Source organism: Ranitomeya variabilis, chromosome 1 (assembly GCF_051348905.1).
Source record: "Ranitomeya variabilis isolate aRanVar5 chromosome 1, aRanVar5.hap1, whole genome shotgun sequence".
Classification (NCBI taxonomy): Eukaryota; Metazoa; Chordata; class Amphibia; order Anura; family Dendrobatidae; genus Ranitomeya; species Ranitomeya variabilis.
This window is the reverse complement of record NC_135232.1, coordinates 379,782,610-379,804,873: the sequence shown is the minus strand read 5'-3', so window position 1 is coordinate 379,804,873 and position 22,264 is coordinate 379,782,610. Positions and strand designations below refer to the sequence as shown.

The 22,264-nt window shown below is 40.9% G+C and overlaps 1 protein-coding gene across 1 annotated transcript in view; it reads left to right on the top strand.

The window, feature by feature from the left end:
• The window catches only part of RORB (RAR related orphan receptor B), a 354,554-nt gene that overhangs the window by 290,551 nt on the left and 41,739 nt on the right, over positions 1-22,264 (top strand). Inside the window, exon 4 of the mRNA XM_077249034.1 lies at positions 2,406-2,807. Within this exon, the coding sequence (XP_077105149.1) occupies positions 2,406-2,807 (402 nt within the window). The remainder of the gene's footprint in view (positions 1-2,405; positions 2,808-22,264) is intronic.

The window sequence follows — 22,264 nt, the reverse complement described above, 5'->3', positions numbered from 1 at the left end:
CATCATGAACTGTATGGAGCATTATATGGGGCTCCTGATTCAATATGGATATTCAAAAACACTTAACCTACTGATGTCTCAATTAATTTTACTTTGATTGGTATCTATTTTTATTTTTGACATTTACCAGTAGCTGCTGCATTTCCTACCCTAGGCTTATGCTCGAGTCATTCAGTTTTCCCAGTTATACTCTAGTGTATACGGTATTACTCTAAATGGCCTTTACATAACACCTCAACCAATTATTACGATTTTTGTACGTGAGAAGACAAAATGAACATTTTAGATCTTCCAATAAGTCTATTATTGCTTCTGTGCAAGGAAACCAAAGAGAACACTTAAGTATTGTTTAGCGTGTATGTATTATATAGTAATCCAAGCATTAGATTAACTCTATGAAATCATTAAACTGAATATCTTATGTAAATGTGTTCTTTAACTGAAAGCAGTTGATCAATTGCTCCAGACAGACCCTAAGGAGCGTTCAATAAAGGACTGTTACCATTGTCATGTCTGCTCTATTGATTACATCAGATACCAGTTAGAATTTGGCAGCTGAACAATGAGTGAGTTTAACAAGCTCTTTAAAACAGGGCACTCTCTTCTGCTCTTTGTTGTGTTGAAACATCCCTGTTCAGGCCAAAGAATTAGCAGAACAATTAGTCTCTTCACCACAGACATCACTGCTTCATCACTGCCTCTCTCAATGCTTCATGGGCGAAGCTTTCAGAACAATTTGTGCAAACAAGAAAACAGTGGGATACTTAATGTAAGCAAAGTAGCCATTTTATAGTGTTCATGAGCTGCTTCCAACTTTGTTTAAAAAATGGCCTTCACAAAAATATATTTAGACTATTATACCATATGTTCTTCATTCCTCCTGTCTGATCACTAGTCACACTATGTCATATATGTCAAATTATATTTTTCACCATGAGCACTACATTATCCTGCCATCCCATTGAAAGAAGAGAGTGAATTAAATATCACTTAAAAGTTATAATAAAGAATTCATCCAACATGGACTGTGACCACAGTGTAGCCTTATCTATGGGAGACAAGGTGAGCAAATCGGTTTGAGGCAAATTCAATTTAACTCGAATTAAAAAAATAATAATAATTTGCTTCAATCAAAATGTTCTCTTATTACTTTACTCCGCCATTTTGCTGGATTAAAGATGGTTGGGAAGGGGCTGAAACAGTGTAAAAAATATATATATACTCACCCAGCCCTCACCTGCTGCAAAAACCCACTTCTCTCCAGACATCTTCTTTTGTCCTGTCACGGGTGCAGTCCCTTCCAAGGCATCTTTGCATAATGATGTTGTGGGGCGACGTATGTCATGACACCACTTGAGGCATTTGAAGATGCCATTTAAAATCAGGCAGAAGAAGGCTACCGGACCAGAGCAGAAGTAGGCAGCAGGACAGGTGAGGGCTAGGTAAGTATAATATTTTTTTTCCTTTTGTTCTACCTATGTTTATTATGGGGTTTTGAAAAAGTTCATTTAGCGACTTAACTTGAGCAATTCTGATAAACTAAAATTGCTGCAGATTCTTTGATCTATGAAGGGAATATCTGGGACTTTGTTGAAAAAAAAAAGTGCCTGAACGCTAACAAGCAGGTAGTTGCTACCTACCTGCCTATTGTGCCCAGCATCATTCTTTGCCAACACAGAACGGTCACATACTGATTGACAGCTGGATCCCCGCTGCCTAACTAGGAGAGCAGGCCATCAATCAGCATGACGTGGGCATTCATGCTCCATTGACAGAGCAGGATGGAAAAGAAGTTGCCGCTCTGTCGACGTGAGGTCAGCTGAGGCAGTTGAACCGCCAGCAGTAGCGGTCTGGGACCACTACCTGTCCTTTAGCATTTAGGCACCTTTTTTTATACAAAGTCCCAAATATCCCCTTTAAATGGCATTTACACTTGATATGAAAAAAATAAAAAAATATATAAAAGTTCAAATCGCCCTCTTTTCCTTCATTAAAAATAAGAAATAAAAAATAAACATATTCAGTATCGCAGTTTGTTTGTAAAAGTCCGATTTATTAAAATATAAAATAAATGAATCCAATCAGTAAATGGTGTAACAAGAAAAAAGAGCAAAACACCAGTATAGCCACCGCAAGTTTTTTTTTACAACTTTCTGATCCCCTCGTCCATAAAGGGATTAAAGAGGACTTGTTAGTAAGATTTTGGAATTTTAACTAAAGAAACTAAAGAGATACTCCCAACTGTGGATAGTTGATAACTTGCCAATTGTTGACGTCTGACTACTGGTCTCGTCACTGACGTGGAGAATAGGGTTCTGAAATGACTCACTAAGATAGTGACTAAGTAAATGCCTAATTTTATGATTTCTTATAGTAATATCTACTTTTGTTTTTATGTTTTCTAGCTGTAAAATTTGGGCGAATGTCAAAAAAACAGCGAGATAGTCTGTATGCCGAAGTCCAGAAACACCAGCAACGGTTACAAGAACAGAGACAACAGCAAAGTGGAGAGGCAGAGGCCTTAGCCAGAGTATATAGCAGTAACATCAGCAATGGTCTAAGCAATCTCAACAATGAGACCGGAGGCACTTACTCCAATGGACATGTCATTGATCTGCCCAAATCCGAGGCTTACTACAGTGTGGATTCTGCACAGCCATCCCCGGACCAGTCAGGCATAGACATAACTGGAATGAAACAAATAAAGCAAGAACCTATTTATGACCTTACGTCAGTACCAAACTTATTTATGTATAGCTCTTTCAATAATGGACAGATTGCACCTGGAGTAAGCATGAGTGAAATAGGTAAGTTGATTTTTCCGATGCCCATAAAGATCTATGATAAAACCATTTGTCTTATATAGCTTTTACTGATTTTACAAATATAAGACTTTGATTTGTGTCTACCAAGTTCCTACTAGCCCATATGATCAAGTGTTCTTTACTTAAGAAGCTTTTACAATGTTCCATTGAGAAACATCAGAACATATTGATGGAAGGGATCCATTAACTGTTAATTGGGACCAACGGCAACAATCAGAAGAAAGGGACCAGGTTGCGGATAATATTCTTAAACAGCTCTTGTGATGAGGATTTTATACCCAAAACTAAGGGCATGCATGTAAAGGCGTTTAATCAATGCTGGGTAAATCCTTCCCTTTCTCGTGGAAATCCATGTTGCTGTTTTAGAGAACTCCATAGCTAAAATGATATGCTTATGAGTTGCAAATCAGTGGGTGGGCACTGGATTTACAGCTTTCTTGCTTCTATGCCTTTTTTAATTGCTTGCTATCTGCCTCCTGTCTGTGACTGACAACTCCGTCAAAGAGAGAAGGCCGGCACTGGGCGGAGAATAGTGGGACAGGGCCGGAAAGCTGTGAGTGCAGGTCCCGCCCACTGCACTTGCAATTCATTAGCTTATCATTTTACCTATAAATTTCTCTAACAAGTAAGTCAAAGTTAATAAAATGGATTTCTAAAAGAAAGGGAAGAATTTATTTGGCATTAAAGCACCTTTACATGCATGCCATTAATTTGGGGTATAAAATCCTAATGACAGGTCCCCTGTTAACTCCTTTAATGGTACTCTGTAGTAGAATGGTGATTATTATTTCTGTGATTGTTGACAAATAAAACAAAAACTATGGATTATTAAACCCTTCACACAAATGGACATAACTGTACATCCAGATTTCTGGTGATTTCACTCAGTTGGGCATAAAGTTACATCTCGGGGATGACATAGACACTGGATTTGTGCTGGGGCCATCCCCAGCAGGAGCCAGCTGTTGTACACAGATGGCTCCTGCTGTGTTCTAGGATCAGACCTAGCTCCATTCCAGCAAGTTAACCTATCAGATGCCTTTGTCAATAGTGACAGTGGCAAATGAAGAGCTTACAGCGAGAGATCGCTCCCTTTGTCTGCCCATCGGCACCGCCTAAACACGGCTGTGTTGTGTCAATGGTATACTAGGACAATCAGAGGCTTAACAATAGCATGTGTACCAGACATGGGGCCTGATAGGCTGATTGTCAGTCAGATAATAACTACTACATATGCAGTACAGTGTATTATCAATCCAACCATAGTTTTGCATATCCATGTCTTCCTGTGGGATTAGTAAGCATTGTAAAAAAAAGATTAAAAAAATGTAAAAGTGAAAGATCCCAAAATCACAGGTTTAATAATAAGAGAAAATAATTATTTAGGAAAAAACAACCCTATCTAAAAAAAAAACATTATTGGTAAATTCATTTGGAAAAACAAGTACTATAAACTATATTATATTATTACAATGTGAGGACCAAAAATGCATTTTTTAAAAATGATTTTGCTTGTGAAAAAGTAGTAAAACATAAAAACTGTATAAATTGGGTATCTTCGTAATCATATCAACCCACAGAAAAAATTAACTTGTCAATTATACTGCCCGGTGAACTGTATAAAAAATTAAAATGAAAACAATTCCAGATCTAATGTTTTTTTGCACATGCCTACTAACAGAACAAGAACATTTCTAAAAAAGTATAAAATCTGAATCACCCCTATGCCTTCCCTCCATTAATAATAAAGAAATGAAATAAATAAACATAATTGGTATCTTCATGGTAAAGAGCATCATGAGAAAAAAATGAAATGACAGTTCTGTTTTTTCACTGCATCTACTTAAAAAATATAAATAGATTAAAATGTTTCACCTACACAAAATTGTATTAATAAAAACATCAACTCAGTGCACAAAAAACAAGTTGTCACACAGCTCCAGCGAAAGAAAAATCAAAGTTTTGGGTCTCAGGATATCAGGATATAATTAAACTGATTTTTTGTTTTTACAAATTTCTTATTCTTTTTCAACACATCAGTAAAAAAATATATATATACATGCTGGTATTACCATAATCATGGAGAATCATATTGTGTAAGGGCTCGCTCACACTGGCGTAAAACGAGTACTATCTGATGTTTTATCAGCATTCGGACCAATGTTGTACCGTGGGGCAATTTTTTCTCATACGGAAAAAAAAATGCAGCATGCTGCTAGTGCATCCGATATTAGGACCATGAGCACCCATATAAGGCTACGGGTGGGTGCATCTAAAAAAAAAAAAAAATGGAAAAATATAAAGTTTAAATCACCCCCTTTTTCTTGTTTAACCCCTTAATATCCAACGACAGACATGGTTTGTCATTGGATGCCTCCCCCTGTGTAGTGTGGGTTCCGGCGATGAGCACACACCTTTTCTGGCACATGACAGCTGATCTGATCAGCTGACGTGTGCCCGGAACAGCCGTGGGTGGAATCGCGATTCACCCACAACCGTTAACATGTTAAATTCCACTGTGAAACGCTGATAGCTGCATTTAACATGCACGCGCAGGAAGCGCGTCTTTACCTCCTCCCATCGGCTCCCGTGTCACATGACCGCGGGTCGTCGATGGGTTGGCATAGCTGGATTGCTATGAGCGCTGCCGCCTATGTAGCATATCTGCTACATAGAGCAGGGCTGCAGTCGGACAACTGCAGCTTCTAGTCTCCCATGGAGACTATTGAAGCAAGTAAAAAAAAAACGTTTTTAAAAATCAGTTTTTGTGTTTTTTTGTGTGCAGAAAATGCAGCAAAAAACAATGATAATGCATTTAAAAAAAATTAGCTATTCAATGCTATGCAAAAATCACTTGCTCTTCATATGTTTAGGTTTTTGGCCTCTTTTAAACATTAAGGCTTTCAAAAAATGGCAACATTTAAAAGAAGAAATGTCCATTTTTCTGTACACTCAATACTTTACAATAGGAGTCAATGAGAAGGCAAAAAACAGGTCCATGAGCATGTTTATGTGCCTTTTGTAACCATTTCCACTACAAAAGCGCAAGTGGTTAATAAATTAAAGATCTGAGGTTGTGTGCTTTTAAGGCTACTTTCACACTAGCGTCGTGCACTGCACGTCGCAATGCGTCATTTTGTAGAAAAAACGCATCCTGCAAAATTGCTTGCAGGATGCGTTTTTTCTCCATAGACTAACATTAGCAACGCATTGTGACGCATTGCCACACGTCGCAACCGTCGTGCGACGGTTGCGTCGTGTTGCATCGGACCGTCGGCAACAAAAAACGTTGCATGTAACGTTCTTTGGAGCGTCGTGTGCAGCATTTCCGACCGTGCATGCGCGGCCAGAACTCTGACCCCTCCTCCCCGGAGCTCAGAATGGGGCAGCGGATGCGTTGAAAAACTGCATCCGCTGCCCCCGTTGTGCGGCGCTTACACAGTATGCGTTGATACGTCGCAACGTCGCATTGCGACGTGCGTCATACGACGCTAGTGTGAAAGTAGCCTTACCCTCCCTCCCAGAAGCTTGCAATCACAGCGTCAAAGCACACACCCCAGAGAAGACTCATAAGATACACCAAGTTGCACTACAAGCAGAGATTTCACATACTGCACTCCAAAAGCAACAAATGTGAATATCTCTGCAATGGAGTGACACAGCGCAAAATGGAAAATGATGACGGAATCAGGGGTCCTCTCTAACCCCACCTTTGTTTGTGTGCCAGACAAAAATGGAAAAGATCAGCAGAAACCCCAGCTATCGGTGCACAATTTTCTCAAGGGCTGCTATAAACACACTACACCATTCTTTCAGCATTTTCAAAAACACCATTTTACAGTGGCATGTAAAAGTTTGCGCACTTCTCGTCAAAATTACTGTTATTGTTAACTCCTAAGCAAGATGAAGATGAAATCTCTAAAAGGCCTAAAGTTAAAGATGACACATTTACTTTGTATTTTGGCAATTAAAAAAAAAAAAATATATATATATATATATATATATATATATATATATATATATATATATATATATATATATATTTTATATATATATATATATATATATATATATATATATATATATATATATATATATATATATATATATATATATATATATATATACATATACACTACAGACCAAAAGTTTGGACACACCTTCTCATTTAAAGATTTTTTTGTATTTTCATGACTAAGAAAATTGTACATTCACACTGAAGGCATCAAAACTATGAATTAACACATGTGGAATTATATACTTAACAAAAAAGTGTGAAACAACTGAAATTATGTCTTATATTCTAGGTTCTTCAAAGTAGCAACCTTTTGCTTTGATGACTGCTTTGCACACTCTTGGCATTCTCTTGATGAGCTTCAAGAGGCAGTCACCGGGAATGGTCTTCCAAAAATCTTGAAGGAGGTCCCAGAGATGCTTAGCACTTGTTGGCCCCTTTGCCTTCACTCTGCGGTCCAGCTCACCCCAAACCATCTCGATTGGGTTCAGGTCTGGGGACTGTGGAGGCCAGGTCATCTGGCGTGGCACCCCATCACTCTCCTTCTTGGTCAAATAGCCCTTACACAGCCTGGAGGTGTGTTTGGGGTCATTGTGCTGTTGAAAAATAAATGATGGTCCAACTAAACGCAAACCGGATGGAATAGCATGCCGCTGCAAGATGCTGTGGTAGCCATGCTGGTTCAGTATGCCTTCAATTTTGAATAAATCCCCAACAGTGTCACCAGCAAAGCACCCCCACACTATCACATCTCTTCCTCCATGCTTCACGGTGGGAACCAGACATGTAGAGTCCATCCATTCACCTTTTCTGCGTTGCACAAAGACACGGTGGTTGGAACCAAAGATCTCAAATTTGGACTCATCAGACCAAAGCACAGATTTCCACTGGTCTAATGTCCATTCCTTGTGTTCTTTAGTCCAAACAAGTCTCTTCTGCTTGTTGCCTGTCCTTAGCAGTGGTTTCCTGGCAGCTATTTTACCATGAAGGCCTGCTGCACAAAGTCTCCTCTTAACAGTTGTTGTAGAGATGTGTCTGATGCTAGAACTCTGTGTGGCATTGACGTGGTCTCTAATCTGAGCTGCTGCTAACCTGCGATTTCTGAGGCTGGTGACTCGGATAAACTTATCCTCAGAACCTGAGGTGACTATTGGTCTTCGTTTCCTGGGGCGGTCCTTATGTGAGCCAGTTTCTTTGTAGCGCTTGATGGTTTTTGCCACTGCACTTGGGGACACTTTCAAAGTTTTCCCAATTTTTTGGACTGACTGACCTTCATTTCTTAAAGTAATGATGGCCACTCGTTTTTCTTTACTTAGCTGCTTTTTTCTTGCCATAATACAAATTCTAAGTCTATTCAGTAGGACTATCAGCTGTGTATCCACCAGACTTCTGCACAGCACAACTGATGGTCCCAACCTCATTTATAAGGCAAGAAATCCCACTTATTAAACCTGACAGGGCACACCTGTGAAGTGAAAACTATTCCCAGTGACTACCTCTTGAAGTTCATCAAGAGAATGCCAAGAGTGTGCAAAGCAGTCATCAAAGCAATAGGTGGCTACTTTGAAGAACCTAGAATATAAGACATAATTTCAGTTGTTTCACACTTTTTTGTTAAATATTTAATTCCACATGTTTTAATTCATAGTTTTGATGCCTTCAGTGTGAATGTACAATTTTCATAGTCATGAAAATACAGAAACATCTTTAAATGAGGAGGTGTGTCCAAACTTTTGGTCTGTATTGTATATATTCATTTTTTACATTTTCAAAATTACAAAAAGAAAAATAGGTCAATGTAAAAGTTTGGACACCCTTGGAGATTTGTGTGCTAAGATAAATTTCAGACCTTACATAGTTACATAGTTACATAGTTATTAAGGTTGAAGGAAGACTGTAAGTCCATCTAGTTCAACCCATAGCCTAACCTAACATGCCCTAACATGTTGATCCAGAGGAAGGCAAAAAAAACCCATGTGGCAAAGAGTAACTCCACCATGGGGAAAAAAATTCCTTCCCGACTCCACATACGGCAATCAGACTAGTTCCCTGGATCAACGCCTTATCAAGGAATCTAGTGTATATACCCTGTAACATTATACTTTTCCAGAAAGGTATCCAGTCCCCTCTTAAATTTAATTAATGAATCACTCATTACAACATCATACGGCAGAGAGTTCCATAGTCTCACTGCTCTTACAGTAAAGAATCCGCGTCTGTTATTATGCTTAAACCTTCTTTCCTCCAGACGTAGAGGATGCCCCCTTGTCCCTGTCTCAGGTCTATGATTAAAAAGATCATCAGAAAGGTCTTTGTACTGTCCCCTCATATATTTATACATTAACATAAGATCACCCCTTAGCCTTCGTTTTTCCAAACTAAATAGCCCCAGGTGTAATAACCTATCTTGGTATTGCAGACCCCCCAGTCCTCTAATAACCTTGGTCGCTCTTCTCTGCACCTGCTCCAGTTCAGCTATGTCTTTCTTATACACCGGAGACCAGAACTGTGCACAGTATTCTAAGTGTGGTCGAACTAGTGACTTGTATAGAGGTAAAATTATGTTCTCCTCATGAGCATCTATGCCTCTTTTAATACATCCCATTATTTTATTTGCCTTTGTAGCAGCTGCCTGACACTGGCCACTGAATATGAGTTTGTCATCCACCCATATACCCAGGTCTTTTTCATTGACGGTTTTGCCCAGAGTTTTAGAATTAAGCACATAGTTATACATCTTATTACTTCTACCCAAGTGCATGACCTTACATTTATCCCCATTAAAGCTCATTTGCCATTTATCAGCCCAAGCTTCTAGTTTACATAAATCATCCTGTAATATAAAATTGTCCTCCCCTGTATTGATTACCCTGCAGAGTTTAGTGTCATCTGCAAATATTGAAATTCTACTCTTAATGCCCCCTACAAGGTCATTAATAAATATGTTAAAAAGAAGAGGGCCCAATACTGACCCCTGTGGTACCCCACTGCTAACCGCAACCCAGTCCGAGTGTGCTCCATTAATAACCACCCTTTGTTTCCTATCCCTGAGCCAGCTCTCAACCCACTTACACATATTTTCCCCTATCCCCATTACTCTCATTTTATGTAACAACCTTTTGTGTGGCACCGTATCAAAAGCTTTGGAAAAGTCCATATACACTACGTCCACTGGGTTCCCTTGGTCCAGTCCGGAACTTACCTCTTCATAGAAGCTGATCAAATTAGTCTGACATCAACGGTCCCTAGTAAACCCGTGCTGATACTGGGTTATTCCTCTTCAGATACTCCAGTATAGTATCCCTTAGAATGCCCTCCAGGATTTTACCCACAGTAGAGGTTAAGCTTACTGGCCTATAATTACCGAGTTCAGTTTTTGCCCCTTTTTTGAATATTGGCACCACATTTGCTATACGCCAGTCCTGTGGTACAGACCCTGTTATTATGGAGTCTTTAAAGATTAAAAATAATGGTCTATCAATGACTGTACTTAGTTCCTGCAGTACTCGGGGGTGTATCCCATCCGGGCCCGGAGATTTGTCAATTTTTGTGATTTTTAGACGCCGCCGTACTTCCTGCTGGGTTAAGCAGGTAACATTAAATTGGGAATTATTATCACTAGTCATATTGGCTGCCATGGGATTTTCTTTTGTAAATACTGATGAAAGTAGCCTTGTTAAGGTTATGGCTTGTTCACTATCGTCGTTAGAAATGGCCATGCAAATTTACCAGATTTATAAAATCCCAGTCTCCTCTAAACTTATACCAAAAAACAGCAGCCATGGGTTCTTCTAAGCAGCTGCCTAGCTCTCTCAAAATGGTACAGGCCCAGAAAGCAGGAGAAGGTTATAAGAAGATAGTAAAGCCTTTTCAAGTTTCTGTTTTCTCATTTTTAAATGTAATTAAGAAATGGCAGTTAACAGGAACAGTGGAGGTCAAGATAAGGTCTGGAAGACCAATCAAAATTTCAGTGAAAATTGGAATATTTAAAATGCAAACTGCCTCTTCAGGGAGGAAGAACTGTATAGCGCCACCTGTTGGAAGCAGCAATCTTACAAGTCACTTGACCCTTTAACGAGTCTGGCAATATGACTTAGGATAAAAGCCAATTTAGAATCTCAATTTGCAGGCATGGTGTTTCAGTGTATTGCCCCTTGTCAGAGCAAAGTATGAGAATTGATTGAGCTATATGATAGGCTCTGGACTGAGGTCTAAGGGGTAACGTTCCTCCTTGTGGAGATTGGCATGCCGCCTCTGGCATGCCAATTTAGGGAGGTTTATTAACCGTGCAATGCTCCACTGGGAAATTTAGTATGCAGATTGCCTCTTCAGAGGGGAGGAGTACTTAAACTCTATAGCACCACCTGTTGGAAGCAGCAATCCTACTACTATCGACCCTTTAACAAATTTTCCAAGAAGAATGTATGAAAATCTTTCAAACAAGAATTGAAAGATTGCTGGCTGGCTACAAAAGGCTATTACAACCTGTAATACTTGCAAATGTCGGTGCTACTAGGTACTAACCATGCATGGTGCTCAAACTTTTTCATCGGCTGATTTTCCTTTTTGTAAAAAGTTCCTGATGAAGGACTTGTTCCAAAAACGCGTTGGGATGTGCGCTGCACTTGTCCAGTGAACCATACAGGTATTTTCCCTCATTTTGCTTCCTGTATATATTTTATAAGTGCATGCATATGTCTAACAACAGTGATATTCTTGGTATGTACGTGGTCTGTGTATGCCATTTACATTTTTTGGTGTGCCCTTGCTGACACTAGTTTCTTAAAACAATCTTAACCAATCCACTATCTTTTTTCTGGCAATTTCATAGCCAGTTACCTGCCACCCATATGATCTGGCATTTTAACAGCATGGTTTTTGTATCTCAGCAGCAGGTATCCACATTGTTGGCTTTCATTATATTTGTCATTTGCTTACTCCTACTATGCTGGGTCCACGGATTATGCTATAATTCATCTTACACTGAGGGCATCCTTGAGTCACTGTTGCTTGCACTGAGCAGGATGTATGCATTGTTTTTTACCTGTGCAGTCCTTGACCTACTCTTATTTTTTATCACGTTTTGTACATTTTATATGAGAGTGCTGGCACACTTCTTCAGCAGTGCCACCATCTACCTTGTCTGATCAACAGAGGTATTTCATCTTTAGCAACCTATGTTCCAGACTTTCTTTTTGACCATATGATTGGTCATTTCCTTTATTTTTGGTTATAAGTGCTTTTAGAGGCATTTTGTACCTCAAAGCAAAAAATGTAAATGAATTTGCCACAAAAGTGTAGAAAAACAAAGGAACTTTGGGGAAGATTTACAAATCAAGCTTTTTCAGAAATGAGGTATACTTCCATCTTTGGATTCAAAAGACTAATGCCATGTGCACACGATCTGTTTTAGACGCCGGCTTACCGTCCTTGATTTGTGCGAAGAAGATGATGGCAGTGTTTTTCCTGAGGCTTTTTTTTTTGGCATCTTTTCTGTTATTTTTCTGTGGCGGCAATTGTTTTTTAACATTATGTATTCAATAGTGAGCAGCTTCCAAGCAGTAGTCACCTGAAGAATGGTCAGGACACTTCTTGTAAACACTTTATGGCTTTCGAAGCCTAAAGTGGTTGAAAGACGAACATATGAACCATAAGGGCTTTATTAGGTGGGTTCCCGAGCGGACCGCCTATAAAGATGTTGTGTGCACATACCCCAAGGACGATATGCTTTTAAGCACTGTAGTTCTTTTGTGTTCAGTAATATTGGCTGAAATCAGCTGTCATGTTCTAAAAGCTATGCTCATCTAATCCTCCGGTCACATATATCAGTGTTCATGTACAGTATACTCATGAATGGAGTCTAGTGGCGTAGACAGAGTGTCTGCCAGCAGGACAGAATTTGATTCTCTTTTCCCTCCACCTTTTTCAAAACATTTCCATGAGATCCAAGAGGTACAAACGAAGCCTCATTTACCAGGTCTTCTGCTGCAAATCAGCATACGCTCAAATCTCTGCTCTTTCATCCTTATCAATAAACATGAGATAGCGGATAACTTGTTGAATGTCTATGCATTGTTACCAACAGAACAGGTTGGCTCCGCTGCAGAAAATGTGCCAAAACAAGAACTTAAGTCAAATGGGAATATTCTACAGTATTTGGCATCCAAATCCATTCACTGTATGCCTTCCTTTGTATAAGTTATATTAGCCTTTATGTTCTAAAATGTAAAATGTGTTTCCATGTCTAGACAATGGGTGAAACAAACGGGTTCCCCCAGAAGAGTATCACATTTGCTATGTGTAAGAGATACTGTAAATAGCTTCATTGATGTTATGTAAGATGCTGCGAATAAGCAATGCCTTTCATTTATGCTGTATCTGTTATGACCCCAATGGCGAGGGTCTCAGAGGAACGTGGAAGTCTGCAGAATACAAAAATCCAGCTCATAGGGCAGTGGTAGCTGGGTTGACCATATATCTACTCCTAACGCCAACACTAGAAGTAGCCGGGGATCATTCCTACGTTGATTCTAGATGACACGCTCCAGCCGGAGAATCTAGCTACCCCTAGTAGAGGAAAACAAAAGACCTTTCTTGCCTCCAGAGAAGGGGACCCCAAAGCTGGATAGAAGCCCCCCACAAATAATAACGGTGAGGTAAGAGGAAATGACAAACACAGAAATGAACCAGGTTTAGCACAGAGAGGCCCGCTTACTGATAGCAGAATAAAGAAAGGTAACTTATATGGTCAACAAAAACCCTATCAAAATCCACACTGGAAATTCAAGAACCCCCGAACCGTCTAACGGTCCGGGGGGAGAACACCAGCCCCCTAGAGCTTCCAGCAAAGGTCAGGATATATATTTGGAACAAGCTGGACAAAAATACAAAACCAAAACAAAATAGCAAAAAGCAAAAAGCGGACTTAGCTGATATAACTGGAACCAGGATCAGTAGACAAGAGCACAGCAGACTAGCTCTGATAACTACGTTGCCAGGCATTGAACTGAAGGTCCAGGGAGCTTAAATAGCAACACCCTTAACTAACGACCCAGGTGCGGATAAAAGGAATGACAGAAAAACCAGAGTCAAAAAACTAGTAACCACTAGAGGGAGCAAAAAGTAAATTCACAACAGTACCCCCCCCTTAGTGAGGGGTCACCGAACCCTCACCACGACCACCAGGGCGATCAGGATGAGCGGCATGAAAGGCACGAACTAAATCGGCCGCATGAACATCAGAGGCGACCACCCAGGAATTATCCTCCTGACCATAGCCCTTCCACTTGACCAGGTACTGAAGCCTCCGCCTGGAGAGGCGAGAATCCAAGATCTTCTCCACCACGTACTCCAACTCGCCCTCAACCAACACCGGAGCAGGAGGCTCAGCAGAAGGAACTATAGGCACAATGTACCGCCGCAACAAGGACCTATGAAATACATTGTGAATAGCAAACGACACAGGAAGATCCAGACGAAAAGATACAGGATTAAGGATTTCCAATATCTTGTAAGGCCCAATAAAACGAGGTTTAAATTTGGGAGAGGAGACCTTCATAGGAACAAAGCGGGAAGAAAGCCATACCAAATCCCCAACGCGTAGTCGGGGACCCACACCGCGGCGGCGGTTGGCAAAGCGCTGAGCCCTCTCCTGTGACAACTTCAAGTTGTCCACCACATGATTCCAGATCCGCTGCAACCTATCCACCACAGAATCCACCCCAGGACAGTCAGAAGGCTCCACATGACCCGAAGAAAAGCGAGGATGGAAACCAGAGTTGCAGAAAAAAGGCGAAACCAAGGTGGCGGAACTAGCCCGATTATTAAGGGCAAACTCAGCCAACGGCAAGAATGTCACCCAATCGTCCTGATCAGCAGAGACAAAACACCTCAAATAAGCCTCCAAAGTCTGATTGGTTCGCTCCGTCTGTCCATTAGTCTGAGGATGGAAAGCAGACGAAAACGACAAATCAATGCCCATCCTACTACAAAAGGATCGCCAGAATCTGGAAACGAACTGGGATCCTCTGTCTGACACAATATTCTCAGGGATGCCGTGCAAACGAACCACGTTCTGGAAAAACACAGGAACCAGATCAGAAGAGGAAGGCAGCTTAGGCAAAGGAACCAAATGGACCATCTTTGAGAAGCGATCACATATCACCCAGATAACGGACATGCCCTGGGATAGCGGAAGATCAGAAATGAAATCCATGGAGATATGTGTCCAAGGTCTCTTCGGGACAGGCAAGGGCAAGAGCAAACCGCTGGCACGAGAACAGCAAGGCTTAGCTCGAGCACAAGTCCCACAGGACTGCACAAATGACCGCACATCCCTTGACAAGGAAGGCCACCAAAAGGACCTGGCCACCAGATCTCTGGTGCCAAAAATTCCCGGGTGACCTGCCAACACCGAGGAATGAACCTCGGAAATGACTCTGCTGGTCCACTTATCCGGGACAAACAGTCTGTCAGGTGGACAAGACTCAGGCCTATCAGCCTGAAATCTCTGCAACACACGTCGCAGATCCGGAGAAATAGCTGACAAGATAACTCCATCTTTAAGAATACCAACAGGATCAGCGACTCCAGGAGCATCAGGCACAAAGCTCCTAGAAAGAGCATCGGCCTTCACATTCTTTGAACCTGGTAAATACGAGACAACAAAATCAAAGCGGGAGAAAAACAATGACCAGCGGGCCTGTCTCGGATTAAGGCGTTTAGCAGACTCGAGATACATCAGATTTTTGTGATCAGTCAAGACCACCACACGATGCTTAGCACCCTCGAGCCAATGACGCCACTCCTCAAATGCCCATTTCATGGCCAACAACTCCCGATTGCCCACATCATAATTTCGCTCGGCAGGCGAAAACTTCCTAGAGAAAAAGGCACAAGGTTTCATAACAGAGCAACCAGGGCCTCTCTGCGACAAAACGGCCCCTGCTCCAATCTCTGAAGCATCCACCTCAACCTGAAAGGGAAGTGAGACATCGGGCTGGCACAAAACAGGCGCCGAAGTAAACCGGCGTTTCAACTCCTGGAAAGCCTCCACGGCAGCAGGAGCCCAGTTAGCTACATCGGAGCCCTTCTTGGTCATATCCGTCAAAGGTTTCACAATGCTAGAAAAATTAGCGATAAAACGACGGTAGAAGTTAGCGAAACCCAAGAACTTCTGTAGACTCTTAACTGACGAGGGCTGAGTCCAATCATGAATAGCTCGGACCTTGACTGGGTCCATCTCCACAGCAGAAGGGGAAAAAATGAACCCCAAAAAGGGAACCTTCTGTACACCAAAGAGACACTTTGAGCCCTTGACAAACAAAGAATTTTCACGCAAAATTTTAAAGACCAACCTGACCTGCTCCACATGCGAATCCCAATTATCAGAAAAAACCAAAATATCATCCAGATAAACAATCAAAAATTTATCCAGATACTTCCGGAAAATGTCATGCATAAAGGACTGAAAAACTGAAGGCGCATTGGAGAGCCCAAAAGGCATCACCAAGTACTCAAAATGACCTTCGGGCGTATTGAATGCGGTTTTCCATTCATCACCTTGCTTAATGCGCACAAGGTTGTACGCACCACGAAGATCTATCTTGGTGAACCACTTGGCACCTTTAATCCGGGCAAACAAGTCAGACAACAGCGGTAAAGGATACTGCCGATAATCAATACAAGGTCTCAAAGATCCGTCCTTTTTTGCCACAAAAAAGAATCCCGCACCAAGAGGGGAAGAAGACGGACGAATATGTCCTTTCTCTAGAGACTCCTTGATATATGAATGCATAGCGGTATGTTCAGGTACCGACAGATTAAACAGTCTTCCCTTAGGAAATGTACTGCCTGGGATCAAATCTATAGCACAGTCACAGTCCCTATGAGGAGGCAGTGCACTGGACTCAGACTCACTGAAGACATCCTGATAATCAGACAAATACTCCGGAACTTCCGAAGGCGTAGAAGAAGCAATAGACACAGGCAGGGAATCCCCATGAATACCACGACAGCCCCAACTTGAGACTGACATAGCCTTCCAGTCCAGGACTGGATTATGGGTCTGTAACCATGGCAGCCCTAAAACAACCAAATCATGCATTTTATGTAAAACCAGGAAACGTATCACCTCGCGGTGTTCAGGAGTCATGCACATGGTAACCTGTGTCCAATACTGCGGTTTATTTGCTGCCAATGGCGTAGCATCAATACCCCTAAGAGGAATAGGATTTTCTAATGGTTCAAGAGTAAAACCACAGTGCTTAGCAAATGACAGATCCATAAGACTCAGGGCAGCACCTGAATCTACAAACGCCATGACAGGAAAAGACGACAGTGAGCAAATCAAAGTTACAGACAGAATAAATTTAGGTTGCAAATTACCAACGGTGACAGGACTAACAACCTTAGCTATACGTTTAGAGCATGCTGAGATAATATGTGTAGAATCACCACAGTAGTAGCACAAGCCATTCCGGCGTCTATGAATTTTCCGCTCATTTCTAGTCAGGATTCTATCACATTGCATTAAATCAGGTGTCTGTTCAGACAACACCATGAGGGAATTTGCGATTTTTCTATCACATTGCACCGAATTAGGTGTCTGTTCAGACAACACCATGAGGGAATTTGCGGTTTTGCGCTCCCGCAACCGCCGGTCAATTTGAATAGCCAGTGCCATAGTATCATTCAGACCTGTGGGAATAGGAAAACCCACCATAACATTCTTAATGGCTTCAGAAAGGCCATTTCTAAAATTAGCGGCCAGTGCACACTCGTTCCAATGTGTCAGCACGGACCATTTCCGAAATTTTTGGCAGTACACTTCAGCCTCGTCCTGCCCCTGAGACATAGCCAGCAAGGCCTTTTCTGCCTGAATCTCAAGATTGGGTTCCTCATAAAGTAAACCGAGCGCCAGAAAAAACGCATTAATATCAGCCAATGCCGGATCTCCTGGCGCCAGCGAAAAAGCCCAATCCTGAGGGTCGCCCCGTAAGAACGAAATAACAATTTTTACTTGCTGAGCAGAGTCTCCAGATGAACAGGGTCTCAGGGACAAAAACAATTTACAATTATTCACAAAATTCCTAAACTTAAACCTGTCTCCGGAAAACAGTTCAGGAATCGGTATTTTAGGTTCTGACCTAGGATTACTGATAACATAGTCTTGTATGCCCTGCACACGAGTAGCCAGCTGGTCCACACTTGTAATCAAGGTCTGGACATTCATGTCTGCAGCAAGCATAGCCACTCTGAGGTAAAGGGGAAGAAGAAAAAAAAAAAAAAACTCAGAATCTTCTTTCTTATAATCCCTCTTCTGCAATGCATTAAACATTTAATACGGGCCTGGCAAACTGTTATGACCCCAATGGCGAGGGTCTCAGAGGAACGTGGAAGTCTGCAGAATACAAAAATCCAGCTCATAGGGCAGTGGTAGCTGGGTTGACCATATATCTACTCCTAACGCCAACACTAGAAGTAGCCGGGGATCATTCCTACGTTGATTCTAGATGACACGCTCCAGCCGGAGAATCTAGCTACCCCTAGTAGAGGAAAACAAAAGACCTTTCTTGCCTCCAGAGAAGGGGACCCCAAAGCTGGATAGAAGCCCCCCACAAATAATAACGGTGAGGTAAGAGGAAATGACAAACACAGAAATGAACCAGGTTTAGCACAGAGAGGCCCGCTTACTGATAGCAGAATAAAGAAAGGTAACTTATATGGTCAACAAAAACCCTATCAAAATCCACACTGGAAATTCAAGAACCCCCGAACCGTCTAACGGTCCGGGGGGAGAACACCAGCCCCCTAGAGCTTCCAGCAAAGGTCAGGATATATATTTGGAACAAGCTGGACAAAAATACAAAACCAAAACAAAATAGCAAAAAGCAAAAAGCGGACTTAGCTGATATAACTGGAACCAGGATCAGTAGACAAGAGCACAGCAGACTAGCTCTGATAACTACGTTGCCAGGCATTGAACTGAAGGTCCAGGGAGCTTAAATAGCAACACCCTTAACTAACGACCCAGGTGCGGATAAAAGGAATGACAGAAAAACCAGAGTCAAAAAACTAGTAACCACTAGAGGGAGCAAAAAGTAAATTCACAACAGTATCTTAGTAAATTTTGATAAAATTCAATATTTTCTTTTATGCCAACAAGTATTTTGTTGGTGGACATACAGCTCTGGCAAAAATTAAGAGACCACCACATCAAAACCCTGTAATGGGCAGCCCAATCTCCAGACCTGAACCCCATTGAAAACCTCTGGAATGTAATCAAGAGGATGATGGATAGTCACAAGCCATCAAACAAAGAACTGCTTACATTTTTGCGCCAGAAGCAGTATGAAAGACTGGTGGAAAGCATGCCAAGACGCATGAAAGCTGTGATTAAATATCATGGTTATTCCACAAAATATTGATTTCTGAACTCTTCCTGAGTTAAAACATTAGTATTGTTGTTTCTAAATGATTATGAACTTGTTTTCTTTGCATTATTTGAGGTCTGAAAGCACTGAGTTTTTTTAATTGATTTTGACCACTCCTTTTCAGAAAAAAATACAAAATGTATTGTTTGGAAATTCGGAGACATGTTGTCAGAAGTTTATAGACTAAAAAGAACAATTTACATTTTACTCAAAAATATACCTATAAAGAGAAAAATCAGACAAACTGAACATTTTGCAGTGGTTTCTTAATTTTTGCCAGAGCTGTATTTTTCTTATGACACTTGAATTTTTTGTATTTTTTTAACACACATTATTGTGGGGTGACAAAGGCTCATTGTTGGTACAATCAGGCAAATTAAAATGCTGCAGTTTTTGTGTATGGTAATGATAAAGATAGCCGTTCACTATACACTGGTTTCTCTGTCATTCCCATAGACAATAATGGAGTAACAAGGCCGATGTGCTCCATTTGGTTGTCATGCTTTGTGCAATGCAGTCACAACAGCCTGCGCCTGAGCCTGCACTTATCCTATCTTGTAATGTGCTTCAGGAAATTTTAGGAAAAGAAAACCTCCAAAAACTCAAACTTCTGAAGCAATTTCTGGTTGACAAACCGATCATATTTAAATGCCTCACATACTTTGTCTGCACATAGCCTTACACCTTTACCAGATTTTTTGAAATTAAGGAGCTGAGGACATCACAATCACAATTTTTTCATTACAAAGGCTGCCATTAGGGGAAGCAAAGTGAAGATGGCTTCATACAGGCCAACAAACTCAATACTAGGTGCAGAAATGTATGTACAATAATAAAAATATTATAATATGAGCAAATTTGTTGAGTGACCTTGAATTCTCCTTAAATTTTTCAATTATTTGTATTTTGATCCCTATGAATGCAGCAAATTGGAGGACAGCTGCGGCCTCCGTTTTGCTAAACCATAAAAGGCAAGCCAAACAGTTAAAGAAATAAAATAGCAGTCACCTCACTGCTCACCTGTCCACCAACCCCTCAGTCCACCATCAAGTCCTTGGACCTCTTCTTTTCCCCATGTCCCATTGTGCTCATTCTCTTCAGAAACTTCATTCCAGTCCAGGATTTTGGGCAGGACAAGGCCTCTGACGTCGCTGTATACCGTGCTGCCGCAGCGAACGCCATGATGTCATAACACACATCTACTGACTCATAGCACAGTGCATGGTAAGTCTGCCAGAGGCCTTATCAAGCCATGAGCCGGGACTAGGAGTGATGAAGACTGTAAGGAATGCAGGCACTGGGAAGGAGAAAAAAATATGTATATGTGCATAACTGGAAATAACACATATATCAGCCTCAAAATGATTGTGTGTTTATCAGCCTGAAGTAGGGCATTCAGTTTGTAATAAAACAGTGTGATTATCCAATTCATCTGAAGAAGGCTTGCAGAAATGCGAGTTTTAGGCCGCAATTCATCAAAGCTATAAAGCCAGAAATCTGGCATAAAAAGATATGAAAAGTCACAACATTTTCCACAAAAAGTTTCCAACTTTTGGCATTCTCACTCCACTTTTGTCTACCTCCGCCAAAGTGGATGGAGCTGGGGTTAAGCATTGATGCCACAGCTCATTTAATTGATGGTGAACTTTGGCATACCTTATGCCAGAAAGCTTACTCCAGTCACTGACTAGAGTAACATTTGTGGCGAGGCACATGGAGACGCATGCCACTTCTCAGACGCTCCTGATTTATTAATAGTTATCTGCCTTTTAATGAGTCAGGAGCGTCTGACTCCATCACACGCCCTTCATCAAGACTAGCTTGAAAATTGTTAGTCTTGATGAATAGGACCCTTAATCTTTGTAAGCCAGTTGAGTATGCTTGAATAAAATACCCACAAGTTTTGGTCGAACAAGAAACTATAGTTACGACTATAAGGAGTTTAGTTCTTAGGCCGCGTCACACTAGAGAGTTTTACGGACATATGAGAGGCGCAAATACTACGCATTGCACACGGACCAATGATTCTCTATGGGGCAGCTCCTATCTGCCGTATATTTCACAGCTGTATTTCACGGGCGTAGAAAATCACAGCATGCTGCGTTTGTCACCGTATTGCGCAAACAAATCTGCCAATGAAAGTCTATGGGGGGGCGAGAAAAAAACCAATTACACATGGACCATGGGTATGACTTGCAAGAAATATGCACCGGTGTTCTATAATAATTTTTAATAATAATAATAATTTTTATTTACATAGCGCCAACATATTCCGCAGCGCTTTACAACTTATAGAGGGGACTTGTACAGACAATAGACATTACAGCATAACAGAAATCACAGTTCAAAACAGATACCAGGAGGAATGAGGGCCCTGCTCGCAAGCTTACAACCTATGAGGCTATAGAAAAGCCGGTAATTCAGAGCGGTGTACAGTAAAATCACACTGACAGGTTAGAATAGAATAGATAGAATAAGTGTCCACACATAGTATAGGTATATATATATATATATATATATATATATATATATATATATATATATATATATATATATATATATATATATATATATATGTCATTGAAACACACACACACACACACACACACTATATATATATATATATATATATATATATATATATATATATATATATATATATATTTAATCTTTAATACAGAGCTAGATAGCATAAAAGAAGGTAATTCAATTGCCGGCTTTTGCTATCTCCTTATCAAACCCGACAGGATATGAGACATGGTTTACATACAGTAAACCATTTCATATCCCTTATTTATTTACATATTCCTCACTAATAATGTTAGTAGAGTGTGTGCAAAATTTGGGGGCTCTAGCTGTTAAAATAAAGGGTTAAATCATGGAAAAACCTGGCGTGGGCTCCTGCGCAATTTTCTCTGCAAGAGTGGGAAAGCCAGTGACTGATATTAACGTAGCTACCTAGACTTGCGGTGCTGCGCCCCCTGCTGGCA